This window comes from Perca fluviatilis, chromosome 3, assembly GCF_010015445.1.
Source record: "Perca fluviatilis chromosome 3, GENO_Pfluv_1.0, whole genome shotgun sequence".
Classification (NCBI taxonomy): domain Eukaryota; kingdom Metazoa; phylum Chordata; class Actinopteri; order Perciformes; family Percidae; genus Perca; species Perca fluviatilis.
Window position 1 is genome coordinate 18,734,463 of NC_053114.1, and position 27,942 is coordinate 18,762,404.

At 39.3% G+C, this 27,942-nt stretch overlaps 1 protein-coding gene across 6 annotated transcripts in view; it reads right to left on the bottom strand.

The window, feature by feature from the left end:
- Positions 1 to 27,942, bottom strand: part of cdkl5 (cyclin-dependent kinase-like 5) — a 38,944-nt gene that overhangs the window by 5,687 nt on the left and 5,315 nt on the right. For 2 of the 6 annotated variants that reach the window (XM_039795063.1, XM_039795064.1), the window contains exons 3-19: positions 26,669 to 26,703; positions 17,070 to 17,115; positions 16,848 to 16,984; positions 16,293 to 16,413; positions 16,067 to 16,126; positions 15,071 to 15,161; positions 13,315 to 13,417; positions 12,553 to 12,639; positions 11,843 to 11,923; positions 11,517 to 11,692; positions 10,556 to 11,424; positions 9,446 to 9,786; positions 6,142 to 6,243; positions 5,710 to 5,815; positions 4,301 to 4,436; positions 3,326 to 3,431; positions 419 to 625 (exon numbers count right to left, since the gene is read on the bottom strand). In XM_039795063.1, the coding sequence (XP_039650997.1) occupies positions 419 to 625; positions 3,326 to 3,431; positions 4,301 to 4,436; positions 5,710 to 5,815; positions 6,142 to 6,243; positions 9,446 to 9,786; positions 10,556 to 11,424; positions 11,517 to 11,692; positions 11,843 to 11,923; positions 12,553 to 12,639; positions 13,315 to 13,417; positions 15,071 to 15,161; positions 16,067 to 16,126; positions 16,293 to 16,413; positions 16,848 to 16,984; positions 17,070 to 17,115; positions 26,669 to 26,703 (2,804 nt within the window). The remainder of the gene's footprint in view (positions 1 to 418; positions 626 to 3,325; positions 3,432 to 4,300; positions 4,437 to 5,709; positions 5,816 to 6,141; positions 6,244 to 9,445; positions 9,787 to 10,555; positions 11,425 to 11,516; positions 11,693 to 11,842; positions 11,924 to 12,552; positions 12,640 to 13,314; positions 13,418 to 15,070; positions 15,162 to 16,066; positions 16,127 to 16,292; positions 16,414 to 16,847; positions 16,985 to 17,069; positions 17,116 to 26,668; positions 26,704 to 27,942) is intronic. The other 4 variants (XM_039795067.1, XM_039795066.1, XM_039795065.1 and 1 more) reach the window with 4 other exon arrangements.

The following is a 27,942-nucleotide window of genomic DNA, read 5'->3' on the forward strand; positions in this document are numbered from 1 at the left end:
CTTCAGCACAGTACAGAGTCCATTAACATCTGCAGCATGAGTTTGGATACGTGGGGAAATGTGCTTATGCATGTGTTGAATATGTTCATGACCCTCACATGATACACTGATGTTTTATTTGAAAAGAATGAGTCTCGACGTGCAGAAGTGTTGGCCTCAAAACAAACAGCACACATGTCCCCCAATGCAACGTGAATACAAGGTGACAGCATTTGACACACATTATAGCAAGGACATAATGGATGTGCACAGACACCGTGCAGTATTAGACTCAAATGCATTTGAAATCCTTTCAATTTGGAATATTTCTCAGTCAATCAATCATCAATCATGAAGTACTTGAGAAGATTTCAAACCAGGTCTTTCTGGTGAGTGCAATGCGAGTTAACATGCAGCCGTAGTGTTGGGGTTAGATTACTGGTGAGGCAGGGTAGGGCGCGGGAGGCTGGTGTTGTACCATAGGCGAGGCGACTACAGGTAGGACTTTGACAGCTGAGTTGTGCTTTAAGCTATTCTTAGAGCTAAAGAGGGGGAAAAGACTTTTCTTGATGCTGGGGTTCCTCCCATCTTCCATGTCCGTCTGTGGAGCAGAAGACGCACAGCCACAACTCTCAACACAAAATCTCTGACAGCAAACAGAAAAAAACAACAGCACCTGATCTTCAACTATCTCAATAAATACAACTGAACAACAGATACAGAAAGAAGAATCAACAATAGCAACAATTTGATTGTTAAGATAAAAGAGAAAACAGAGAGAGTGGAAATTCTGACCTGGACCTGAGATCTGATTTATTACTACTTGTGTCTTATTTTTGTAATTTTGGAAATAATTTCTATCTGTTATAATAACATTGTGCTATCCAATGTAATTGACATAGCGGCATCATGACATGATCAGACAGGTTGTAAACAAGCCAACATTTGTTGGTTATCTGTCTAAACTACTTTGTATGGCCATTTTATCAGAAAGTTTTGTTAAACTCTTCGCTACATTTAGATGAAAACTTGTCTTGTGAAGGTGCACAACTTAGTTTAGTATAGCAGGTCAATGTTGAGGTAGGAAGCTGGTCTGTAAACTGTGACATTTTTCTAAAAATAAATTATTATAAAGTAAAGTAAATAATTTTACAGATCACGTTCGTTGTCTCTTCCAAATAAGTTTGACTAAACTGGGGCTTTATTGGCTGGGCTGCAGCGACTAGACCTAGGACCTCAAAACTGTCATTCTGTCACTGAGTAATGAAGTTCCACCATTGGTCAGCGTGAATGTGATGACGTGAGTGTTGGCCATTGGCCATTGCCCTTTCAAAATGTATTGGCACAGGCTTTTACCTCTGCTATCGCCCATCAATCAGCTGATTAGCTTCCTTAATACAAGGTTGTTGTTGCTGCCGCCACTTGTGTTAACCGTTTTAAAGCACAGGCTTAACACATGCAGATATACACCACAATGTGTGTGTGTGTGTGTGTGTGTGTGTGTGTGTGTGTGTGTGTGTGTGTGTGTGTGTGTGTGTGTGTGTCTGCCTGCCTGCTCCTCTCTGTCGCTCTCCCTTCAGACACAAATGAATGTGTGGAATAAGTAGGCCTATTTAATTTAGAAAAAAAAAAAATCACAAACCGCAGTGACACTCGGTTATATCTAAATAAATATAATGGATCGGCAAGTTTTGATATTTTATCATTTTTATCATTATCATAATCATTAAAAAGGAGTAGGCCTGCTCATGAAGAAAGGAAAATAGAACCATCTAAAAGTAGCGCAAGGAAACGATCCCAGTGGAACTTCACTATTAGTTTCCAGCGGAGATATTAATCGGTGGACCGAAGAGAGCAGAGAAGAAATAACAGTAAATCTGTGAGGTGGTAGTAAATGTAGGGTAGGTTTTTAGACTGTCCATGAATAAATAATGCACCTCTTCAATACCAACATTTGAGGCTGTGGTTTATAATTGTCATGGGGTAAAACCTCAGTGTGGTCTGTTTAACAAAGTAACATTAATTACACAATAACACTTTAGATGAGTTATCCAGAACAATAACTTGTTGATAACAGCATGATTACATTGAAAAATAGTCCTCAATTATTTGTCTTGAATGTATCTTTACCATGTCATGTGATATGCTACTTCAGTACACGGCAAACAAATATTACTGGGACCACTTCAAATGAACATTTAATATCTATATTCACATTATAGACACCACCACTATCTAGCCCTGTAACAATTTGGCCACAATTAAGCACATAGACCATACATGGTCCAGCCATACAGTATACAAGGCTTTGAACTAGTTTACAATCTGTCTGATCGTCTGACTGCTCATGCTTCTTGGCCCATCGCACTTCATGTGTCGCCATGTTCCCAGAATTTAGTAGTTAACTTGATGAGTGCAATGTTATTATTACCAACAGGAATGATAGCAGAAACTATGAAAACTGGACCCACAAACCAGAATTACCCTTTAAAGGTCCAGTGTGTAACGTGTTTAGTTGTTCATTATCAAAATCTGTGTTGCCCGTTCACAAAATTGTCCTTTTTCATGAATATTTACCACCACCATCAATTCCAAGTATTCCTTTTGACTCGAAATTTTATATTTGCATTCGCATGAACTGCGGTAGACACTCCATATTCATGCACCATCTTGAAATACGTTAGCCGGTAAGGGACATACAGGACATACTGCTCCGCCTTTTCACTGTCACATGATAAACTCACAGGTGCTGCTAATGCTGCTAATGTAGCTTCCCGGCAAGTTTGAAGAAAGAAACATGGAGGACCACACATATTCATAATCCTAATTTCAGGAACAGGAGTCTTCTACTTCGCCCAGAAAATGAAAAAGGATATTGAAAAGAGCAAGAGACCGGCTTTTTGAAGCGTGAAGGCTACCGTAGCTGTAATACGTACTTTGAACTGCGTGGCGCGAGAGAGTTGATTGCGATATATATGATTTCAACGCTAGATGGGAGAAATTCCTACACATTGGACCTTTAACACACTTGGTGGTTAATAATACACAGGCTCTGCCCTCTACTGGACTCTATGGGACGTGCCTAACTAGAACGCATGCTCGGGATTGGACAGGAGTATTACCTATACAGTCCATTAGAGGCCTTTGCTTATAGAACTAGGGTTATAATACATAACCTTTGTGCATTTACACAGTAAGTCAGGCCAGAAGAAACTGATGCTACAGATAATTATTTTCAAATGAAAAACCTTCTGATTTACTACACATTAAAATAAACTTTATAAACAAGGAAACAACACATTGAACCAAAGGATATATATGGATGAAATGACTTAAATGATCTTACTATTTGTGTCTTCTTTTTTTTCTTTTTAATGGCTCTGAAGAAGCCTTGTTTTTCCTTCTCTTTGGCAGGCTCTGGAGGATTCATGACCATTGCTTCTGCAGCGTTCCTACGTGGCAAAAGTGGAAAAATTGTTGATATGACTCATGTTTGTAAATACAAAGAAATTAAAATCACAGCACACTGAGGTTTTAAAATCATAGATTTTGTAAAGAAACACCAAAGTAATTGTTTCTTGTTCACTTAATATTAGATGTGCGCTGTTATGGTTCATCAAAAGAAAGGATTTTTTTTTTTATTAAATGACAATGTTACATACTTGACAACATATTTTCGTTGTTTACTTTCACCTTGTATAATCTAATAGATCTTAATTAGTGTTGTGACAGACCTTGTGTGACAGTGCAGTGAGGAAAATTGGTGAGGTAGTTTTAGAGACATTAATCTTTCTTCATCATTACATGTCTACTTCTAAGGTCAAAGCACGTTGCATAGAAGCTCAGTTCCAAACAGTTTAGAAAAGCATCTGTGCTGGGAAGACCTGTAAAGTTCTACAACTATAAATGTGGACACATAAAACTTTAGTTTCCTTTAAACAACCTTGAATGTACTGTACATCTACAAACTGATGTCATGGGAAGGCGTATAAATAGCATGGCACTTTTAAGGACATTTTGTGTGTCGTGAATCTGCATTTTAAGCTTTTTGCGTGTCATTTAACGCCCCATTCTCATTTCCATCGCATCAGTTTTAAACACCTGGTTAAGGTTGTGAAATCAACCAAAACCATTTGGTTAGGTTTAGGAAAAGATCATGGTTTGGCTTAAAATAAGTATGTTTGTTACGTACATTTAGTTACTTACATACAGTCAAGATTAAAAAAAAAGTCAACATTGACTTTTGGTTTCACAGGGGAAACGAACAGCATCCAGCATCAGCAAGGAAAATGCCATTCCAGATCATAAACTAAATTCTCACCAGTCAAAAGCCGTCTGGCGTTTGGAGTGGTTGACCATGGCAACAGGGTCTCCGGGTACAACAGGTATGACGGGCCCTCGCCCCTGCCCAACGCCGTCATGGAAAGAGGAGGAGTTGTCTGGTCTGGGGGAAGGGACTGAGGAGACACAGGGATGAGAGACAATTATTAAAAGGGTATATCTCTGCAAATTTTATTGAGGAGTGTTGGTACATTTTAAAAAGACAACCTGCCTTGGATGTTATTAATCTGTGATGTATCGTGTTATTCCACAATGTTTTATTTTGCTGCAGTCACATTTCCCAAAATCCACCATGTCTGTCTTGTATATTAAAGCCCAAGTTGATATCTCCGCCTCTTTTAATTACGGAGTTCTCCCTGTATAATTGTTAAACACAATGTAAAATGGCAAGTATAGAAAGATACACTTGTTCCTTGATTCTAAAACCAGATATTTTCAATTCATCTGTCAGAAACCCCAACATTTTGTGTCAAACGAAGGTTATCCAAATAGGTAAATACACCACTAAATAAATAAAGAAGCCCAGAAATGCTTTAAACCAGGGGTCTTCGATGTTTTTTTTAAGCCAAGGACCCCTTAACTGAAAGAGAGATGGAGTATATTGTATAAAATTAAGTTGCAGTTATTAAACTGGGCCTACAATAACGTGGAGGGCGGCCTTAAGCTTTTATACATACCTTTTTTGCGTAGAATACTAAGCTATTAAAATAGCCTAATAATTGTGGCATGACTTTATAAATCATACATGTGGCACAGTGAATCCTTAGGATATACTGTATTTGTGGATGGCCTAAGTGACACCTTACCTATAGGCCAGTAAGCCTATCATCAGTGGGAATTCATGTTATATTCATTAATGAATAATATAATTCGTTAAGACGTTTAAATTTTTGAAAAAAATAAAAAAAATAAAGATGAATTTAGAGGCCCCCCTGCATTGACTCTGAGGAACCCCTAGGGTTCTCGGACCCCCTGTTGAAGATCTCTGCTTTAAACCTGTCCTGTTTGATCGTTTTTTTCCTGCCTTGGTTTATAAGACTCAATGGTTTATACATGGCTGCTTACTGTCCCCAGGGTAAAAAATAACAATAGATCTATATCTATATATATATATATATATATATATATATATATATATATATATATATATATATAGATCTATTGTTATTTTACACACAATACATATACACCATATTTTATTTTATTCTTTTAAAATAATATTTATGTGTATTTTTATGTTGCCTTGTGTTTCTTTTACATCTTGTGTTATTGTCTAATCACGTAAATCATTTTGAATCGCTATACAAATAAATGTGCCTTGCCTAAATAATTTCCTTTTCTGATGCCACACTACACACAGTTTGTCGCTTAGTGATTACTGTTCCTTACCTCGGTAGAAGCTGCCTACTCTCCGAGGCATGGACTCAGTGAAGATCATCCGGTTCTCCTTGGAGGAACCTCCATCCTCGCCATGAGGGTCATGATACATGGCGACCTAAGAAACACACACATCATGCAGACGCACAAATACACACATGGGCACAGGACCATACAAAGTTCCTCAGTATCTTCATATTTGTGATGGATAATCTCATGTAATATCACTTCATTTCTTATCGTTAGCTATCACATGTTTTGCTGGCTCACATCACAAGACAATCGGGACAATCTTAGAGCTTTTCAGTGAGGTTACATTTATACCAGCGACAACGTGCAGTGAAGCTGTAGAAACAGAAAAAGCTATGGAAACCAGCGGTCAGAAGAGCTACTGTCTGTGTTCCTTGAACTGGTTGGAGGAAGTGAGGAGTCAGGGGGTCGGACCTCGTTTTTTGAGCGCTGTGTATGAAAAGCAGCAGTGTTGTCCCTCGTAGAGTCTTTGATGGGGACACAAGGGTGGCTCATGTCATTAGGGGACTGCTCGCTCTGTTGAGAAGACGGACAGGCGCAGGTCAAAGCAGACTGGGCAAGCAGTATGAAGCAGTGGCAATGATAATGTGAGACAGTGACAGTCCCTGCACACACGCATTAAGTCCTGAAATACCCACACATTTTCAATACATGTGTTAAAGAAAAGATTCACCCTTAGACACTCATACATGTCAGGAAATGTGGTATTTATTCATTTTTTAAGATTATTTTTTGGGCTTTAATTGATAGGACAGCTGTAGACAGGAAAGGAGGGAGAGAGTGGGGGAAGACATACAGCAAAGGGTCCCAGGTTGGAATTGAACCCTGGGCACTGCGGTAAGGACTGAGCCTTGGTACATGGGGCACACGCTCAACCAGGTGAGATACCAGAGCGCGCTGTGGTATTTATTTTTGTGTATGCACCCAATTTTTCTACTGCTTGAGTAATTTCCAACAAACCTCAGATTTACTTTCAATAATTTCTAAAGTAAACGGCATTACTTTGTCACACACTGTACTGTTGGTGAAGAGACTGAGTTAAAATGGCAGATTATAGTGAAAAAAGGTAACAATTGGCGCCAACTCCTGCGGGCCACAATGTCAGCTGTGTTTTTATGCCTCTTGCCTTGTTCTTAGGTCCATTACTTACGATTGGCCTTTGATCAATCGATCAGTAGTATTTACATAGTTTTCCTTTCTAACTTTGTGGGTCCTGAACTACACTAATATCCTCTTGGAATATGTGTTAGCTCATGTGTTAGTGTTAATATGGTAGTAGATTCCGTTTCATATGTCATGTGTCTCTCTGTTTTATTTATAGTGTCAAATTATAACAGACGTTATCTTAGGACACTTTCCAGATGGAGTAGGTCTGGACCACGCTCTATAATTTACAGAGATCCAACATTTACCCCAAGAACATGCATTTGGTGTGACAGTGGCAAAGAAAAACTTCCTTTTAACAGGCAGAAACCTCCGAACCTGGCTCTTGGTGGGCGACTATTTGCCTCAACCGTTTGGGGGAGGGGGAGGAAAGAGAGAAAAAAAAGAGAGAGAGAGAGAGATAGAGAGAGAGATGCACAGCAACTACAATAATGCCTAACTATAATAATTACAGATATATGACTCATAATAATTAGCAGTGGGTACAATGGAATGACATGATATACAGTGGCAATTATGGCTAATAATAATAATACTAGTAGTAGTGGTGGGCTTTGAGCAGGACCACGGCAGCTGCCGCCACAATACCGGTGCCATCACGATCCAAAGAAATCTAAGAGGCGAGAAAGCACAAGGACTCCGGGAAGGAAGCTAAGTTAGTACCATGCATTAATGGGAGAGAGAGAGGAGGAGAGAGAAGCTCAGTGTGTCGTCGAAAGTCCCCCAGCAGTCAACCAATAGCAGCATAACTATAAGGGCTGGTTTTATAAGCTTTATCAAAGAGTAGAGTTTTAAGCTTACTCTTAAAGGTCCCATGACATCGTGCTCTTTGGATGCTTTATAGACCTTAGTGGTCCCCTAATACTGTATCTGAAGTCTCTTTCCCGAAATTCAGCCTTGGTGTAGAATTACAGCCAGTAGAGCCAGTCCCACAATGAGCTTTACTTAGGACGTGCCATTTCTGTGTCTGAAGCTATTGAGGAGGAGAGAGGGGATGGGCAAGGTGTACGTTGCTCGTTTGAAAGCCATGATGTCTCTCTCTCTCTCTCTCTCTCTCTCTCTCTCTCTCTCTCTCTCTCTCTCTCTCTCTCTCTCTCTCTCTCTCATGGGGGGGTCAAATTCTCTGGGCGGGCAAAGCAGAGAAAGGGGAGGTAACCTTGCTCCTTATGACCTCATAAGGAGCAAGATTCCAGATCGGCCCATCTGAGCTTTCATTTTCTCAAAGGCAGAGCAGGATACCCAGGGCTCGGTTTACACCTATCACCATTTCTAGCCACTGGGGGACCATAGGCAGTAGGGGTGGGAATCACCAGAGGCCTCACGATACGATATCATCACGATACTTATGTCACGATGCGATATTATTGCGATTTTAAACATATTGCAATATTTTTCGATATATTGCAATGTATTACCTTTTTTCCAACTTCAAATTTTTCCCAATTTCAAATGATGTCCCCAAAGGACAGTTTTGTCAACATCTGTTTTATCTAAAAATATACATGTCTCTGTCTGTTCATCTCACTTCCATTTTATTGCTGCAAAATGGGATTGTCAAGCAGACAAACTGACCAACACATATATAATAAAAGATCGATACTTGGCGTCTGTGTATCGATAAAGTATTGCCACGAAAAATATCGCGATACTACACTGTATCGATTTTTTCCCCCACCCCTAATAGGCAGGCTGGGGGAACACATATTAATGTTAAAAAAAAACTCATAAAGTGAAATTTTCATGCCATGGGACCTTTAAATGTGGAGACGGTGCCTGCCTTCCAACCAAAACTTGAAGCTGGTTCCACAGGAGAGGAGCTTGGTAGCTGAAGGCTCTGGCTCCCATTCTACTTTTGGAGACTCTAGGAAACACAAGTAACTTTGCATTCTTGGAGCACAGTGTTCTATTGGGGCAATAGCGTACTCTTTAACATATGATGGTGCATGACCATTTACCCATATTTTCTTTATTTAAAAATATGTATTTTTTTCCCCTGTACATTTTAATGTTGGTTTAAAACCATCTCTACAATGACAGATATGCAGTTTTGGCAGAGAATACTAAATCTGAATACTAAATCTACAAGACTAAATACTAAATACTTTATGTATTTTTTGCCTTAAAAATAGTTATAAAAAACGTGTTCTGTATATTATAGTATATTCAGTCTAAATTCCATCATAATCATTCTTAAACAGACACTTGATGTCTTTAAATTACTGAAAACATCAGACCTCAAGAGCTTTCAGTGTAAGACATCATGTGCTTTTTTAAGGATGAGCTGTGTTGCATTTTTGTATTTTTGTCTTATTCATAAGGAGGTGTATACTGTATGTATCCTGACTAAAATGAAGTTTGTTTTTTAAGAACAACACTACTTTGGCCCAAAATTGTAGCCATGGTAGTCATGAATTGTCTACATTTGGCTTTTTGTTAACAAATAATCATTATCATATGATATAATTGACCCTTTTTTGACAGTTTTAGTGTCAGTATATTAGGGTGAATGTTTCCTTTAACTACCACCACACTCACAGGACTATCTGCCACTAACCCTCGTCATGTCATCAGTACAGTCCTCTCTCGAAGAGCTCACTGAGTGTCCAGTGAGGGTGGTCCGGTGCTGCAGTTGGGGGGAGAGGAGCTGCAGGCTACTGGCACGTGTCGGTATCGCCTGCCCCGGTGGAGGCAAGCCCGCCATGCCACCCTCGATCCCGTGTGGTCGGTGGCGCTCCCTCCTCACGTACATGGAGTGGCGTTGAGGCCGTTGCTGAGATGAGAAGGGTGAGGTGTAGCCCAGGCCGTAATGATAAGACTCATGTGGGGAAGGCAGAGTGTGAGTGGAGGGCATCCCTGCTCCTCCCGGATCTAAGAGCTCCGGAGCACCGGCCTCCTCTGAAGAACAGCGAAAATATCAAAGTCATTAGAGCTTCAGGAAATGATTATTTTCATTATTGATTAATCTGCTATTTTGTTTGATCAATTGTTCAATCTATAAACTGTGTAAAAAAATGCCCATGACCAGTGTGACATCTTCAAATACTTTCTTTGTTTCAACCAAAAGTCAAAAATCTAAAGTATTTAATTTACAGAGGTATAAAACAGAAAAAGACAAATTTACTTAAATGATTAATCAATCATCATATTGTTGTCAAATATGTTTCTGTAGATTGACTCATCTATTAAACAGCAAATAATGTCAGCACTACATGTCAAAGTTGTCATTTGTTACATGACAGCCACTATAATTACTGTAACAATTACACTAACAGATAACACATTGGGAACTGCTCATAACGCTGACGACATTATTTATGCCAATGTAATTTACAGGTAGATTATGAACTAGTTACTGAAGATGCCCTGTTACAGAAAACTCTTATGTTTTTTGTATGGTTCCTGGCCAAAAGACTGGAAATGTGTTTGTTTGCCTTCTTTTAAACTAGCTATACATTTGCTGGATAGAACTGTCTCTGGTGATAAGTTCAACAGTGGGTGGGGAGATCTAGTGCGTGATGTACTGGATTTAAATACTTTGAAAGACCTTGAATAATATTGAAAAAGAGGCTGGTTGAAGCCTAAAACCAAAGTCAAATTTCCATTCTTAGTTCAGTGGACAATGAAGTTGAAGTTTGTTGAATACAAATTTGACTCTCAAACCTACCTGGTGCTAAAGGTTTATGTCTGGATTTGTGTCTGGATGAGGAGTCCAGTGTGCTGCTCTCCATGCGGACATTGCCGCTGCTACGAGAGGCGGGGCTGTGCCCGGAACGATCACTGTGTCGAGTTGAGGGGCTGCCAGGCAGCCCCTGGGGACCTGAAGGGGCATTGAGGTCTAAACAGCTGGCAGGGAAGAACCGGGCCCCGGGTCCCACCCCTGCTGTCGTGTTAGAGTTTGGGTCATCTTGATGGATTCGACCGTCGCTGAGGTTCCCTACAGATTTTGCATCACTCAGCCCGCTGTGGCTCTTGGACAGGCTGAGATAAGAGGCTGAACTCTTAGAAGAGGAGGACATGGATCCATGGGCAGAGTCGGCCATACTGTGGGTATGTCGGCCATGTTGCTTCTCTGCTCCAGACTGCAGTGTGTTGGTCTTGCCTTCCAGGAAGGTGTGGCGGCCGGCCTGCTGCTGTTGCTGCTGCTGCTGCTGCTGCTGCTGCTGCTGCTGCTGCTGCTGCTGAGAGCGAGAGGAGCTGGGTTTGCTGTGGCCGTACTTCGCCCCGTGTCCCTGGTCCTGCAGCTTTGGGGAGGGTCCCAAGCTGAAATCAAACTCTGTCTTGCCTTTGGCTTCTTTGGGACTGAGGAGGTGTGGCAAGTTGTTGTTAGCCAGGTCTTTGTTGGATGAGACACAACGATTGAGGGTCTGGGACATGTACTGGGCCTTGGGGTGGAGCGTAGGACTTAAACTGGTTGGGGATGGTTTGTTACCGTTGAGGAAACTCTTGTTGCTGAGGTGATGGAGGTCGCCATGGCGAGGGAGGCTGGAACATTCTTTGCTGTTGGAGCGGCGGCTCGTGCTTTTAGTGTGACTTCTGGAGGGACAGATGACACTTTCATTATATTAGGCTTCAGAGATGACTGCATGTAGAAGCTATGACAGAAAGTAAAATGAAAGGAGTCTGACCTTGTGGGAACTGTGTTCTCTCCATGATGGTGTGTTTTCCTCTTGGAGGAGCGCGGTGGGTTGGGAGACGCCGGAGAAGGCCTCTCTCTCTCTGCCTGCCTCAGAGGCTGGAAGGCCGGATGGTTCAAACTCTGCTCTGTCAGATAACGCTCAGTCGGGTTTAGCAGCAACAGGTTCTGATAGGAAAAGATGTGCATATGTTTATCGATACAAATATTAACTATTGACAAAGGTTAATAGTAATATAAGTAGATAGATTAAGGATGGATAAGACATCATGTCCATGTAAATTCCTTAATATAGATTTAGAGTTTGAGTATTTTTACCTTCATCAGATCCAACATCAAACCACTCAAGATGCCTTGGTACCTTCTCTCCAAAGTCTGAGGATGAGTAACTGAGGGAAACTGACACACACACACACACACACACACATCAAATCCGTATCAAAACGGAACTTTTGTGTGCATTGAAAATAACTATTACGATTTCCAACATACAGTAGATGTTCCTGACAGTAAAAACTTTATCTGAATCTCTGAATTAAACTAAATCTCATGAGTCATAGCAATCCACTCAGTCATGGTACTGGGAATACTGCCACGAGAGAGAGAGAGAGAGAGAGAGAGAGAGAGAGAGAGAGAGAGAGAGAGATGTTCCTGACAATAAAAACTTTATCTCAGTTCAAATCACACAGAAATCTATCACTGGATCACACTAAACAAACTACCAAATTTCGCTCTCTTGAAACGCACGCTTGCACACACACACAAACACACACACACACACACACACACACAGTCCTGCTTCGGCCTTCTGGGACATTTTCTCTTGCTGCTAAACTGAATCTCATGAGTCATAGCAATCCACTCAGTCATGGTACTGGGAATACTGCCACAAGAGAGAGAGCGAGAGAGAGAGAGAGAGAGAGAGAGAGCTGGAGAGAGAAGGAGAGGAGGTAAAAACAGAGAGGAGGAGGAGAAGAAAAAAGAAGCAAAGAAGACTATAGAAAGGATGAAAGAGAAACATTTCCTACTCTGATTCCATGAAAGCGAGGGTTGTTGTAGAAAAGTTTCATCTGCTCTGCAGGAAGTGTCCCCAAAACCTTTTGAATGGTGAAGAGCTGGAGGTAAATACAGTGAAACAGCATCACAGTTAATAGTGTGACAGTAGATTTCATTCGTTCACCAACAAGACTCTATTATTATGATTATATGATGAATGCAAGTCTAATATTTATTCTCCTTTTAGCTCTGTTTTGCCCTCCACCAAATCCTAAAGGAGATATAATTGTCCCTTTAGCTGCCAAATGCTCCATTACGTTCAACAGCTAGTCATTGTCTGTTGTTTGGTAACTTTTAGGAGCTTTTTTGACAAAAACAGCTGGAAAAGTTAAAAAAAACAACAACAACAACCAGTAAAGTCGTCTTCCAGTTGCTCATTTTATCAGATGCAGACAATGTGAAAAAGACTCACACACCTTTCCTGTCCAGGTGTTGGGTCCAAAGAGCTTTGATTTTATCTCACAATTATTCACAATACTCTTACTTTAAAATGTCTATTTTATTACATTAGAAAGAAAATGTTTCAATGTTTCAATGTCAAATTGGCTCTTCGTTAGTTTCAGACAAATGTATTTATTTTATTTGAACAACAGTTAAACTCCCTACCAAAGATATGAGATAACGAAAAGCTACACATCCTCACAGTGGAGAAGCTAGGATCTACACATACTTGCGTATATTCGTTGATTCATTTTCAGCCTACTGACTAATGGACAACTCGTTTCATCACCAACCTGATCTATCTCACTTTCCCCTGGAAACAAGGGCTGTCCGTCACTCAGCTCCCCGAGGATACACCCCACCGACCACATGTCCACGGCCTTTCCATAGGGAGCCCTGAGATGGAAAAAGACAAAAAATATTATTTAGAGATGAGGTGATGATGGTGCTTAGGATGATGTTTTAAGTGGTGATGGTGCAGAGAAACAAAAGAATAAATGCTGTGTTTCTGATGGAGACGCTCATAAAGAAGATGGTCATTTCTGAGGGAACGGAGCTGAGGAGTATGGTGAGAAATGGCGAGAGATCTGGCAGCAGAGAAGCAGAGGAGTTGTGGTGTTGGAGGGAGAGAGTATTTGAGTGGGCGGCATTCAAACGCCGTCTCAATAAATGTTCCAGGGCATTTACTAAATCAGGCTACAGCAGTGAGGCTAGATGACGTTCAGCTGTCTCCAAAGCTACAATGGACATTCTATGCAGCAAAAAGCATCAAGAACAACATGAGAATCAAAAACAACTGCGAAACGGAAATTTGGTCTCGGGGTTCGGTGTGTGCTAATATGTAATAAAATGTGTCCATATTGTGGAAGCACTCTTTTTGTGGAAGTGTTTCCCCTGTAATCCGATGAAAAAGGTGAACATGGAAATTATTATACAAAATGGTTTATGGGACTGAACCTTGTGCACAAAGATGCACAAAAATAATTTAAAACTTTATACTTACTTTTAAATAATAATAATGTTAATAATAATAAATAAAACAAAATTAATAAAATAATAGAAATACAATATTACATTGACTTAACTTACACATTGTTTGGGGTCCAATAGACTTTGTAATCATTTTCATATCAACAACCCTCCAAATACAGTGGATCAATTTTAAGACATAAATTTAATAAAATATATCTTTCATGTTGTGTAGTTTTATTGAGGCTGAACTAAACTCTTATGAATTAATTGGAAGCTATTTTGATATTTAATTAATCGTCACTTTTTCCAAATTTGATGACTTTGAATTTTTTAGATTAACTGACCTTTTAAGCGTTCCTCTATTAGGGCAAAAGTCATAATCACAATTATTTAACACAATTACTCATTAACTTTGGAAACATCGTGCAGTTATTTAACTTAAAAAAAATGCCGGAAAATTCATCCTGACACATCTGGGATCTTTGGTCTCAGTTTGTAATGACTGGCATACTGGTGGGTCGCTTTAGTGACAGTTTATTTGGTATTATTTTATTTTATTTGTTATCTCTATCACTTACTTTCATTCAGTCATGCTAGGCCATTGACTCAATTATAGTTTTTAGTGCCACAGCTATGCTACCTTACATAATAATTATTCTAATGACTTCTTCGCAGTGAGTTTGACAGATTTTGAATATGGGAAAATTAAAGCACTGGTATTGGATCGGTACTCGACTGATATCCTGAATTTAGGTATTGGAAACGGTATTGGGAGTGAAAGTGATGAATCACTGTGTCCCTGTCTGATACAATCTTACATAAAAACTGGTGCTATGAAAAGATAAAAACATAAATGCAGAGAATCATTTGTGACTTGATTTGTAACCCTAACAGAATGTGCCCCTTTCTCTTTCTCACAATCTCCTACACACACACACACACACACACACACACACACACACACACACACACACACACACACACACACACACACACACACACACACACACACACACACACACACACACACACACACGTTCTAGTGAATCTGAAGCAGAAGAACACACACAGACTCACCCCAGCAGCAGCTCAGGCGAGCGGTACCACCTTGTAGCCACATACTCAGTGTAATTGGCATCTGTCCCTTCAGACAGGTTACGAGCAAATCCTGAGCCAGACATGAAAATGAATAAATCCCATAGATAGTGATACAGTATTTTAGACATCCAGTACTGTGTGATAAATGGCTCATTAGTAAGAACAAAGTGCAATCAACACTCAAATTGTTTGGACAGCTACAGTAACGACATGGCCATCATCCCATGTGACCAGACTCTAATTAGTTATGTCACTGCAGGCGGGCTGAGACGGGGCTTTAGAACTGGTGTACCGAGAGTCCATTTTAAGCTTGAAAAATCACAATAAACAGAATGCCAACTCCAACAGTGAATAACAAACAAATCTCACCCCAGCTGACTAGGACTGCTTCAGCCAATTATGCAGAGCTAAGTGACTGTGTGACTTTGCAGATACACAAATGTAGAATATACCTGGGAAACTATAAAATGACAGAACTATGCTATATCAATACAATGTATTCCTACTTTACAGGGGAAACAGGTGCCTAACATTAACCTGACTTTCTTGAAATGTAACTTTAGCAGATAAATTGTGATAACAACCCCCGGAGTACGTTTTCTAGAGCTGGTTGGCTGCTTCCCAGTGGCAGAATTGATCCTTACAATTTACAAGGTGACACATCAATGGTGGGATTTTTCACAGAAACCGAACTGGCAAAACTGAAATCACAGATTAACTGCAAAAAAATCACATAAATTTGACAGCATTTGGATGAATCTCCACATACAGCAGAATGTCTAATAAATCAACCAGTTAAAGCTGATTCAGTCTCTTAAACAAATACATAGATTTTTACGAGCAATTACGTTTATTTGACAAGGCAAACATGCAAGAGACTGTACGGTTTTACTGCATTGCACATGTAAATCTCAGCAACTCAACGGGACAATATGGCTGCTGTAAAGAAACAGAAGGAGAAGACCAAAGACTCACCAAAGTCACAGAGTTTGAGAACATCCTCCGAGCTGATGAGGAGGTTCTCCGGCTTGATATCTGGAACGGAGAGGCAGACAAAAGCCAATCCACTGTTATGAAACATAACGTAAATACACAACAACAACAACCCTATTTTTGTATGTGATTTTGAGAGTCTGAGACTTAATAGCAGGCTAAGTGACATCGATGTAGAGACATAAATAAATAAAGATAAACTCCACACCTCTGTGTACAATCTCATTCGTATGACACCAGTTGATGGCTTTGATGAGCTGGTAGATGTAGCTGCGGACTTTATCAGGCGGTGCACCGTTGGGCAGTTCCTCTAATAGCTCCAGCATGTTCTGCAAACCACAAGGAAAATCTAGGATGAGTGGCTGCAGGTTTTGGGTAAAAAAGTGCTTAACAATATGAATGTTGTTGATCTTTGTCCTAGATCATTGTTACAGTGGGGTGTCCTCTTCCTGGTCTTTTCTTTTTAAACCCTCACCAGGGCAGCGAGAGGGGACACCATGCTAAAGTGACTGGAGTACAGTATGAAAATAAAACCTGTCATGTAATAAACACTTGGCCGGCTACCCTGGCAACACAGTGGGGAATACCATTATTCACCAACAGCATAGTTCATATGTTGCCATGGTGATGCTTTTTTTATGGTTAACTGAGCAGTCTCAACATCCTGAAACTTGGAGACTAGATACAGCAGCAGGGTGGAAATATGTAAGATGTAAGAATGAGTGTGCATAGCATGAAATAATAATGATAGCGTGAGGCTGACCCTCTCGACATATTCAAAGACAAGGTAGAGTTTCCCTCTCCTGCGGAAGGCTTCTTTCAGCTCAACGATGTTGTCCTGCTTCAGTGTCCGAAGCATCTTCAGCTCCCGAAGCGTCGTCTCCTTGACCTCCTCATTTTCTGTGCGGAAAGTAAAGAGACACAAATGACGCCGCTGTTCCTCCTTCTCTCCCTCCTTCTCTCCCTCCCTTGCTCCTTCACTCACCTTCGCTGTCTTTGAACTTCTTAATGGCCACCAGCTCATTGGTTTCCTGGTTTGTGTTAAGACGAAAGAAAACAACTTACTGGGTTGAACAAAGGCCAAGCGACTTTCTAAGATAGACAGATACAAAGATTCATCAAACGTGATAAACAGAAAGTATTTGTCGAAAGAAAGGTCAAATTAGAGAATAAGGGATACTTAAATTGCCCACTTGTAACATGAACAAGAGAAAAAGGGTGTCCAAGTTGCCGGCAGTGCCAACACAAGAGCTATTCTGTGTGCTCCCAATTTAAATGTTTTACCACAGGGCATTTGCGCAGAAAAACCAGCACAACCTTGGCATAGTTGATATGCATCGTAGGGTCTCCTTCAGCTTTTGGCAGGTTGCTTGATTAACCTTGCTGAATTTTACAAACTGATGTGGTTGCAGATTCTGAGATTTATGTAGCTTTGATTCAAAGGCTGTGCTGCAGCTTTAGACATCAAGTATATATTGTACAGTTTTACTGGAGAACAACAAAAGGGTAGGTTTTATTGCAGCTTTTCACAGGTCAAAATTATCATTTTTTGGCTTCAAAACAGGACACTAATCGCAAGTCTTCATATAATCTTCATCAGGTTTTACTGGATCTATTTCTACTCGCTACATCCATGCTGGAGTCAGGAAATTAGGCAACATACATTGAACACAAACAGAAATCATGCTTTCATCACCCTTTTCTTTTTCAGTGGAATACCTAGAGAAATATCAGGCCATGAGCTCCTTATTACTAAAAATAAGATTAATAACCTAAATGATTACCCCACTGGACTGTGTTTAAGCTCAGTGAGAAGCTTAAGCAAAAAGCAAAATATTCTCAAAACTATAAAGTAACTGAGGGGTTTGAGCTACATGTTTATAACTGATGGAGGTCAACATTTTAATACTGTGTCTTAGAGTACATAGCATTATTATTATTTGCAAAATTCATTTTTTATGAATAGTGCAAATGTTTGTGAGGCTATATGTAAACCTTGACAAATGAAGAGGGAGACTGCAGAAAAATGCATCATGTTATGGTTTTTCAGAGAAAACATTCATAACAACAAATGTGTGTGTTAATTTCTAAATTCTGGGAAATAAACATTGCCCACATCCTTGATTAAATGGGAAACCTTTCTATTCAATCTTAATGTTGGACCCTGAGGCTGTAGTTGGTGACGACAGCGGTTCAGAGGGATTTACAACATACAGGCCAGTCTCCCTCTGTCCTCTGACACTATCATGTTTCTCTATTGTCCTTTTGTTTTCGGAGGGTCAGACAACAGAGTTGGCCTCAGTGACGAGAAGAGGCCACGCGGTGAGGAGCTGCACGTCGCTGCCAGCGCTCCTGTTCACACAAGCCAATTGTTTAACTGAACACGCTTTTTTTATTCAAAGTTGCCTCTTTAGAGTTTCACACGAGTGATTGAAGGAAATGAAACAACATGGATTTACAGCTCTGACTTACACTTAATCCAGAGAGTAAAGTTACAGTTTCCAGTGAAGGGAATTACATCCGAATAGCAAACTGGGAGATTTACTGTGTTAACTAGGCATAATAAAAAAAAAAAACACACATACAGCACATGTGACATTCCAAGCTCTGTGGCAGCACCTTGCAATGTGCTGATGATGCTTGTGCTCATGTGTGGCGTCTCTCACGTCAACTGATTTACCTTTTGAGCCACTGTTAAGTCAGCACACCTAAAAATAGCCTCAGGCGTGCTGATGGCATCAGCAGCTCGCGATTGTCACATTATACAAAAAAGTAAAGCTTGACCATTTCATGTCAGCCATGAATACCATGGTATGACTAATAATAAAATAATAAATAAACAGACTACCATACACAGTGCCATAATAGTGGTGATGTTGCTGCACTTATCTTTTCATATGAATTCATGTCCGTTAGAAAGAGGTCATCATTATTATGCTAAATGTGAAAAGTGGTAATTATTGATGGGCCCCATTGAGGAGCCAATAGGACTGACTCCTCTTTTTTTGTGAATAGTAAATGAACGGCACTTAATTAGTGCTTTTATATCTTGACGGACAAAGTGCTTTACAATTGGCCTTTCTTTTACTCTAATCCTACTTTAGTCATCTCAGTCTCCCCAAGTGGTGTCTACGTGATACGCAGGTATATGCAGTATACCCACTAGGAAAGCTCCACGATTTCCATATACCCACTTATAAATGCTCAATGACATGCAACAACATACTTTCCATCATATTTATGATATATTTTGAATTGTCATCTGTTATTTTCTTCTTTACACAAGCTAAATAAAGGTATTTCCACCATAAAGTGGTGCATGAAAGTGTATCTGAATACAGGAAAAGAAGTCTTTGATGCTCAAACTTCCTTGGGGGAGGACACCCAGACCCCCCGCTATGATATGATATGAATATGATGACATATACAGATGCATTTGGCAATTTTGGATTCAAGTATGGTTTTCACATTTTTCTTGATTTGCCAGGCATTCAATTCACTGGATAAGACAAAAACAGTGGGTGCAATGGATATGACACATGCGTTCAGGGGGGGGAGATCTGGGTTCGATTCCCACTGCGATACATCAACCAATGTGTCCCTGAGCAAGACACTTAACCCATAGTTGCTCCAGAGGCATGCGGCCTCTGACACATACAGCAATTGTAAGTTGTTTTGGATAAAAGCGTCAGCTAAATGAAATGTAATAATAAAGAATATCCATTAACAGTTTCTCAATTTCTCAGTTTCTCACACTATTAACTCAAGGTCAACTTACTTTTCCAGAACATTTACTATATCGACCACACCGCTGACCTTATGCTCTTCAAAGTCAAGATAAACTCATTTAAAACAGAAGCAACTAACAATTATTTTCATCACTGACTAATATCTTCTATCTATCTAATTATTATTTGATAATAATCCAGTACATGTCGATCAAAGGTAACTTGTTGATGTCCTGAAATTGCTTACATTGTTTTCCCAACAGTCACAAACCACACAAGTATTCTGCTTACAAAAAGATTTTTAAATTTTAAAACTTCTAAAGCAAAATCCCAAAAATATATACTGCTGATGAATTTCCTATCGATCAACCACCGGCAATTAATTAACATCACTTAAGCACTACAATACAACATAGAGATAGTGTATAGGCACCAGGAAACTGGAAACTGGCTAGCGGGTAGGTTGAGCTATTGTCACTCCCAACACACAAATTCAAGATAACACATAAGCCTCCACATACACACACCCACATACGCTAATACAACACTTCCATAAAGTGGCAGAACATTGCACAAACGCCAGCACACATTCGCTCGGCTAATTAAATGTTCCATCAAAACATACTGTACTGTAAAGTATACATAATTTATACAGGGACACACATTTATAATGCATTTATTTCTTTGTAGTGCAGTTAGAGTCTCTTCTGAGTCACCTGGTTGGGTTTTAGCCCGTTGCCTATGATTCCCTCAACCATATACAGGTCTGCTGTCGACTCCTAACAGGGTGACCCATTTACTACCAGCATAGTCTCCATATTCAGAACCTCCCTATGTATCTCTCGCTCGCACACACACTCACACACTCTCACACTCTCACTCCCTCTGCCACCCTTTTCTCTTTTGCCCTGCTTCCAGCTGAGAAAAGTAAAAATAACTGCTCTCTCGCAGCAAAGCTAAAAAGCTTTTATTGGCATGGTCTCTGGCTCTACATGTGAAAATGAATACCCTACTACTGTTATATAAATGGGAAACTTGTCTCATCATGTTCTTAGTAACTTAATGTAACAGAAAGGATTTAACATAACCACAGCTGGCATCTACATTTTTATGAAACGTTGATTTGCTGGGAACCAAATTCGTGGTCCCGTTGACCCGTCCAATAAAATCTAATATCAAAAAGGAGATTGAGATGGAACAATTATGAATTAATGTTATTGGCTTTGGTATATTTGTATGATGCAAGCATGAAAACCTATTGTGGTTCGGCCGCAGTATATTTTGTGTGGTACACAAATGAGTAATTGGTTTTGTTTCCCAAACTCTTTGCTTTCATTTTTCACGTAGTAGTTGAACAATATGACCCATTTCCCCGTGCTTCATGACACAGATAGAAGTCATTATCAATAACTAGAAGCTTCTGTCTGACCCGCTCTCTCTCACTCATAACAATAACCTGTTAGATATTGCATAGAAATAATAATCAGCAAACCAAGTAATTTATATATATAAATATATATATATATATATTTTTTTTTATTTATTTATTTTTTATTTTATTTTATTTATTTATTTATTTTTTTTATTTATTTTCCCTTTCTAAACTAATGTGATATAGACTCACAAATGCAGCTTTTAATTTTAAAGAAAGACCTTTATCAGAACACAACTACTTAAGTGTTCTCTACATAACAGACAGACATCTTTGGAAGATGAGCAGAAAAATGTGACACATTCCACATTTCCACATTCACAGTCAGTTGCATTCTGCATTTTGACTCGTCCGATAATGCAGATTGTCCATTATAGTTTATCTTTTATCTGCTTCTGGTTGCAACTTCCACTCTAACCATCATGTTCTGCTTACCATGTCATTTTGTTCCTGTCTCCAGAATGCAAGCGTTTGCATATTTAGAGTGTCACTCAATGTATTTCATTTATGGCTCATTTAAAATTTTCATGAAGCGTAGCGTTGAGAAAACGTGGTCAAGTGTAGGGTCTAAAATTAAAGAAACATGCACAAATGGCACGTAAGGGACCACAGGGCAAACACCAAGCACTCAGAGTACTCCATAATGAATGAACCCAGTTTATTTTAATGTCCCCTTCATCTGTCATACAATGTCTGCAGTAACAACCTACATTTGTTTGCAATCAAGCACTTCTTTGAACTTAGTTCTACACATACTTAATTTTCACCTAAAATTAAGTGCAGGAAACAATAATGACGACAAAAATGAAATAACCACATTTTTACCACATTAAAATAGCAGCAGCATTAAACATTTAAAAAATGCCTTTCTCCTCTCTTGTTGACTCTGCTGCGACTGTCACTCCTCCCACAATAGTCCCTTCTCGCTCTAAGTGTGGAGTGAGGTGTTTTTCACAAATATATTATGTTCGTGACTGTGCAAATGTACAAAATTAGACTAAAGATATAAAAATATGCAATTCTATAGCAGTCAAAGCAGAACATGTTGCTTTATCCACACAGATGAATCTTTACTACGGAACATTTTTGATTAATGAAGCTTACTGTGGCTCATGTGGCTCCATTTGATTCAGTTAAGTAGAGTGAAAGTATTTCCACAAGTGAGAAATCTATTTTTAGGTATATAGGTAAAATCTATAAATAAAAAGTGAAGAGATTCAGTGTGGGTGTATTTGTAGGATAAAACTCAATGCTGTGCAAGAAGACTTTTAAACTTCTTAATACAGAGTGCAATATCATTGTTAATGATATAAATTACTGGCACGTTCCCCTTACTTTCAGAAAAATCGCTAGGAATGAACTAGACAATTCTTTTTGTAAAGATGCAAATACAGCAATTATCTATCTATAAAGAAAATCTATACTTCTTTTTATATGGAAAACACAATAACCAACTTTTGTTATTTGGGTGATTGATTTAAAAGTTGTTTTTAAAGGTCCCATATCATGCTCATTTTCAGGTTCATACTTGTATTTTTGGCTTCTACTAGAACATTTTTAAATGCTTAATGTTCTATTATTTTTTTTTTCTTATTTTATTTTTTTTTATATTTTATATTTTATTTCAAACTGTCTCAATCAGAGCATGTGAGCGGAGTAGAGCGGTGAGAAGTTCTCACTCACGGAGCTGTTCTTTCCTCAGCTTCCCCGCTCAAAGCCGCTCCGCTCAATATCCCTCCGCGCTCTACTCCCCATCCGCCCCTCTTTCCTCAAATTGCTCATCACTCGCTCCAAAAGAAGTGCGTTGTATTTATCAGATGAACGGTGCCCACCCTCCCTTCATGCCCGGAGCTCGGCCAGCAAAAAATCCTCTCGCTCACTCTCTGCTCACATGCTCTGGTCTGAAGATACATGTATTCCTAGATTCCTGGATACCTATATTATATGAGTAATGTAAGGGATTACAATTTCCAAAACAGTTTTCATAAGACAGTTACTAATCCAAGTAATGCTGCATTACTAAGTTACCCGTGATTAGTTTTTTGTCCAAGGGAGGCTTTCATATTAGATGATGATGAAAGTTGAAGAAGAGAAGAGAAAAACAGAAGCAAATAAGAGCTATTTTCTTTTAGCTTTTCTCAAAGTTAAAGGGATACTTCACCGATTAGCATTAAGCTTTGCATCAGTAGAAACCCGGTAGTATTTTCGAATGACCGTGCTTCCCTCCCTCATGTCCCCCTGAGACGATAGATCTCTGTATTGTGTGTCTGGAAAAAACCCTCTGACATCCTCCGATGACGCAAAAATCTTCATTTTGCGTCATCGGAGGCTTTCTGGGCCAGATGCTATAGACTACAGGCAGCTAGTTCCACATGTTTTCAACCCGCCCATAAGGGGTGGGACTGTCACTACCCGATGCAAGTCGGGTGTCAGCCATCTTGAAGCTAACAGGCTCTCTCTTTTCAGCAGCAACCTTGCAATTATATGCCGGCATACATTGGTACAGACCGGAGAATATGCAGGAAACACACTATGTGAGTTTTGCCTGCAACGCACACCAGCACCTTAGCCTGCGTTGTCGATCGATGCCGCTAGCCGGGGAAGGGGACATCGAAAGCAATGTGCGAGAAAGCGGAAATGCAAAAAGAGGGCAGGAGTTCGAGCTAGGTGGAAAGCTAACGCTAGCCGGCCACCTGTCCCATCCATCCTGCTTGCAAATGTCCGCTCATTAGACAACAAACTGGACTACATCCAACTTTAAAAAAACTCCCAATGCGAGTTCAGAGACTGCTGTGTTTTTGTTTTTGTGGAAACGTGGCCGAACAACAGTGTACCGGACTCCACTATCCAGCTACCAGGCCTGCTAGTCTTCCGAGCAGATAGAGATGCTGCTCTCGTGTAAGACTCGTGGAGGTGGGCTGTGCACATATGTTAACACGGACTGGTGCAGAAATTACTGCTCACCGCTGGTGGAGTTTGTGACTGTTAAATGCCGACCATTCTACATTTCCACGTGAATTCACGGCTGTGTTTATACTCTGTGTTTACTTCCCACCAAGCGCTAATGCTACCAATGCGTGAGCTGAACTTTACGGAGCTATCAGTGAGCTATGATTATAACCACGCAAATCTCAAGAAAGTTCTTATATTCTACCTTCACCTCATGGTGAACATGACTTATAACAATCAGTGCTCTGTTACAAGTCTACTTATGCCCTGTCTTTTGTTGTCTGTTGTCTGTCCTGTCCCTTGTCTGTCTTAAATGCTCTACTATAAGTAGTAATTGCACTTTATGTATAGTCTATAATGTGTGTGCACTAAATGTAGCCTGTCTTGTATTTTGTTTTTATATGTCGTTTTTATATAATGTCGTTTTTATAAAATGTTGTTTTTATATAATGTTTTTATAAAATGTTGTTTATATAATGTCGTTTTTATAAAATGTCATTTTTTAGATATGTGAATAAAAGTTTTGTGCTCTATTTTTTAGGTATATACATACCTGTACGTACTGTCTCTTTAAAATAAAATAAAAATTTGATCACAAAAAAAATTAAATGTAGTTTTTATATATTTAAATCTGTAACACCACTTGAGCCACGGTGAAACTTTTTTTTTCACTATACGCAGTGTATATGGTTGAAGCTCAATGGTGTTTTTTGCCCCCAACGGCTCCTTCCAGGCAGCGCTGCGACCGCTGCCTCCAAGGCACCTAACCCTAACCTTAACCCTAACCCTAACCATAACCATAATCATAACCATAACCATAACCATAACCATAACCATAACCATAACCCTAACCATAACCATAACCATAACCATACCATAACCATAACCACTGCCTAAATGACTTCAAGGCAGCGCTGCGACCGTTGACTTCAAGGCAGTGCTGTGACCGTTGACTTCAAGGCACCTAACCCTAACCCTAAACATAACCCTAACCCTAACCAGTGCCTAATCCTAGTGTCTTCCAGGCAGCACTGCCTGGAAGGAGCCGTTGGGGGCAAAAAACACCAATAAACATTGTTGAAATAACAATAAAACCCACTTGACTGCCCTCTGTAACCAGTAGGCGTGGCTTGGGAGTGGCCTCGTAGGGTAGCGAAGCAAGTGCATTCTGGGAGTTGTTGTCTTTCATCCACATGAGCCAAAAATATATTTTCTGGCTTTTCTCGGTCTAGAAGGCACCAACTTCTAAAATTATTTCACATTTCTACTACATAAGTGACCCAATTTAAATACATATTCATCTTTCCAGCAGTGAAGTATCCCTTTAAGTTTTTAAAAAAATCACTTTGCGAGTTTAAGATTTGCAACTCAGAACACTACAGGTTGAAAACATTGCCTTTGCTTGATAAACACACTGCAGAGAAACAGCAAGTAGAGAACAGCAATACATGAGCTGGGAACCACGCATTCACGTATGGTAGGCAATGCTGGATGAGTCACACCAGCAGGCCTCACTTTCATGCATACCAAGCACATTGATGGCATAAATTTGAATACTTTTTTGAAGAGCCACAGTTCAAAGTCATTCTACACCAGACTTTCAGCGTTCAGATTCATGCACACAATGTGACATAAATAAAGCATGTGAGAGAGTAGTTCAGTACAATGTGAGGTTTGCACACCACGTGCAACTGGTGACATTAGGGTATGCTAGACAGTATTTCCCAGCTTGTATTCAAGATCTTTGAATGCAATTTTTGAATTAGCCAGCAAACAATTGTTCGTCAACTTTGTATTTATCCATATAATTACAGTAGAACTTACCATTGTTGATAACATTAACCATCAATTAAAATCTGCTAGTGACAGTAAAGAAGGAAAGAGGTTATCTAAAATCTCAGTTAGTTGTTGCAAATTTTGTGTTTCCGTGACTTAAAGTACCTACTTGTACTTACTTTTTATATTAACTTATATTAATTAACTATTAAGTCCAATGAAATAAAATCTTCTACTTAGTTCTGTTTTAATTAGGGTTGTAAAAAAACTTATTTTCATTATTGATTATTCTGGCGATTATTTTTTCAATTAATAGATGGTTTATGTTACATAAAGTAGTGGAATATGGCTATGACAAATTACCAAAACACAAAGTAATGCCCTTAAGTTGCTTGTACAAAAACACACAGCAAATCCTCATAGATAAGAAACTGGAACTGGGAGGTATTCTGCATTTTTGCTTTAAAAAGTACGATTAATCGATTAACAAAATAGTTCTTTCAATCGATTCATCTATTAATCCACTTATCATTGCAGCTTCAGCTTCTTTTTCTAAATTTGAGTCTTTATCAATGCCTGATTTTAACATCTCAAAATGCATTGCAGCACAAAGACACAATAATGCAAACCATAAATATGGTCATACAAATGACAGATTACCTACAGTTAGAACTACAGAAATGAGAAATGCTGTCTTACCTTATGCCTGCACTTAAGCACCACTCCATACGCTCCTGGACAGAGAAATATAGAGAAAGACACAAAAGATCAATACAGTTTTAACATCTTAATTAATGTTTTGGCCTCTTAAACCTCAAACATATTCATAGAAAACAAGTGCAGCAGGTGAGAACCACCAGAGAACCAACAGTATAGGTGAGAGGGAGGCATACATACTCTCCCACACACTCCACACACACAAACACACACACACACACACACACACACACACACACACACACACACACACACACACACACACACACACACACACACACACACACACACACACACACACAGTGTCCCTGTAGCGTTCTGCTTTTGCTAAGCACCCCATGTTCGCGGTTGATGATCCATATTTTAGAAGTCAGGTCTACGTTTGGACTGTTTTTTAGCCAGACTTGCATTGGTTGAAGTTAATTTTTGTCTCTACAAACTGCTTTTGTTGCCATTCAAATCACACGTGCAACATAATAATGTCCACTCCGTAGATATAATACAGTTTTTTACTATCACTTTGCTACTAATTTCAGAACCATGATGACATTTTTCAAAACTCTAGACACAAAACTCAATGTTCAAAACATTAGATTGTGCATTCATATATTTAAAGAAATATTGCACTTGCACAATCATTGGTTCAAAAAACTAATTTATTGTGAAATACCATTGAAACGTTACTTTATTGTATCCAAGCAATTTAAAAAAGTGTTAGAGTTTTGAAAAATGTGCATTTTGATCATTGGTTGTGAGTTTTGTTCTAGAGTTTTGAAAAATGACATCAAGGTTCTGAAATTAGTGCCAAAGTGATTGTAAAAAACTGTAATGATCCAGTTTAAATGTTTAATTCAACCAGGGAACGAGGCAAGAAGAAACAAAACGTCCCACATGAATAAAAGTAACAGTTACATTATCAAGAAGACTTGTATTTTGATTGGCATAACATTAAAAGAAAACATTCAAATGTGTATTTACAATGGTAAAAATTGCCTTTAACTTGTGCCATCAGAATTATTTGAAAGAAACATAGTGGCTTTAAGATAGGTAAAACCAAGATTTTATTTGCTGTGGCTTTAAATCTCTCATCATTTAATGGTAGTTCTAATGTGTCTAACCTTTGATTTATGTATCCTGACAAGCACCGATGTAGATCACAGTTAGTGAGAATTATCAACAGAACGATAAATACTCAGTTACTCTGTCTTCTCACATTAGAGTGAAGCCAGGGGTACATGTCAGTCTAAATCACTAAA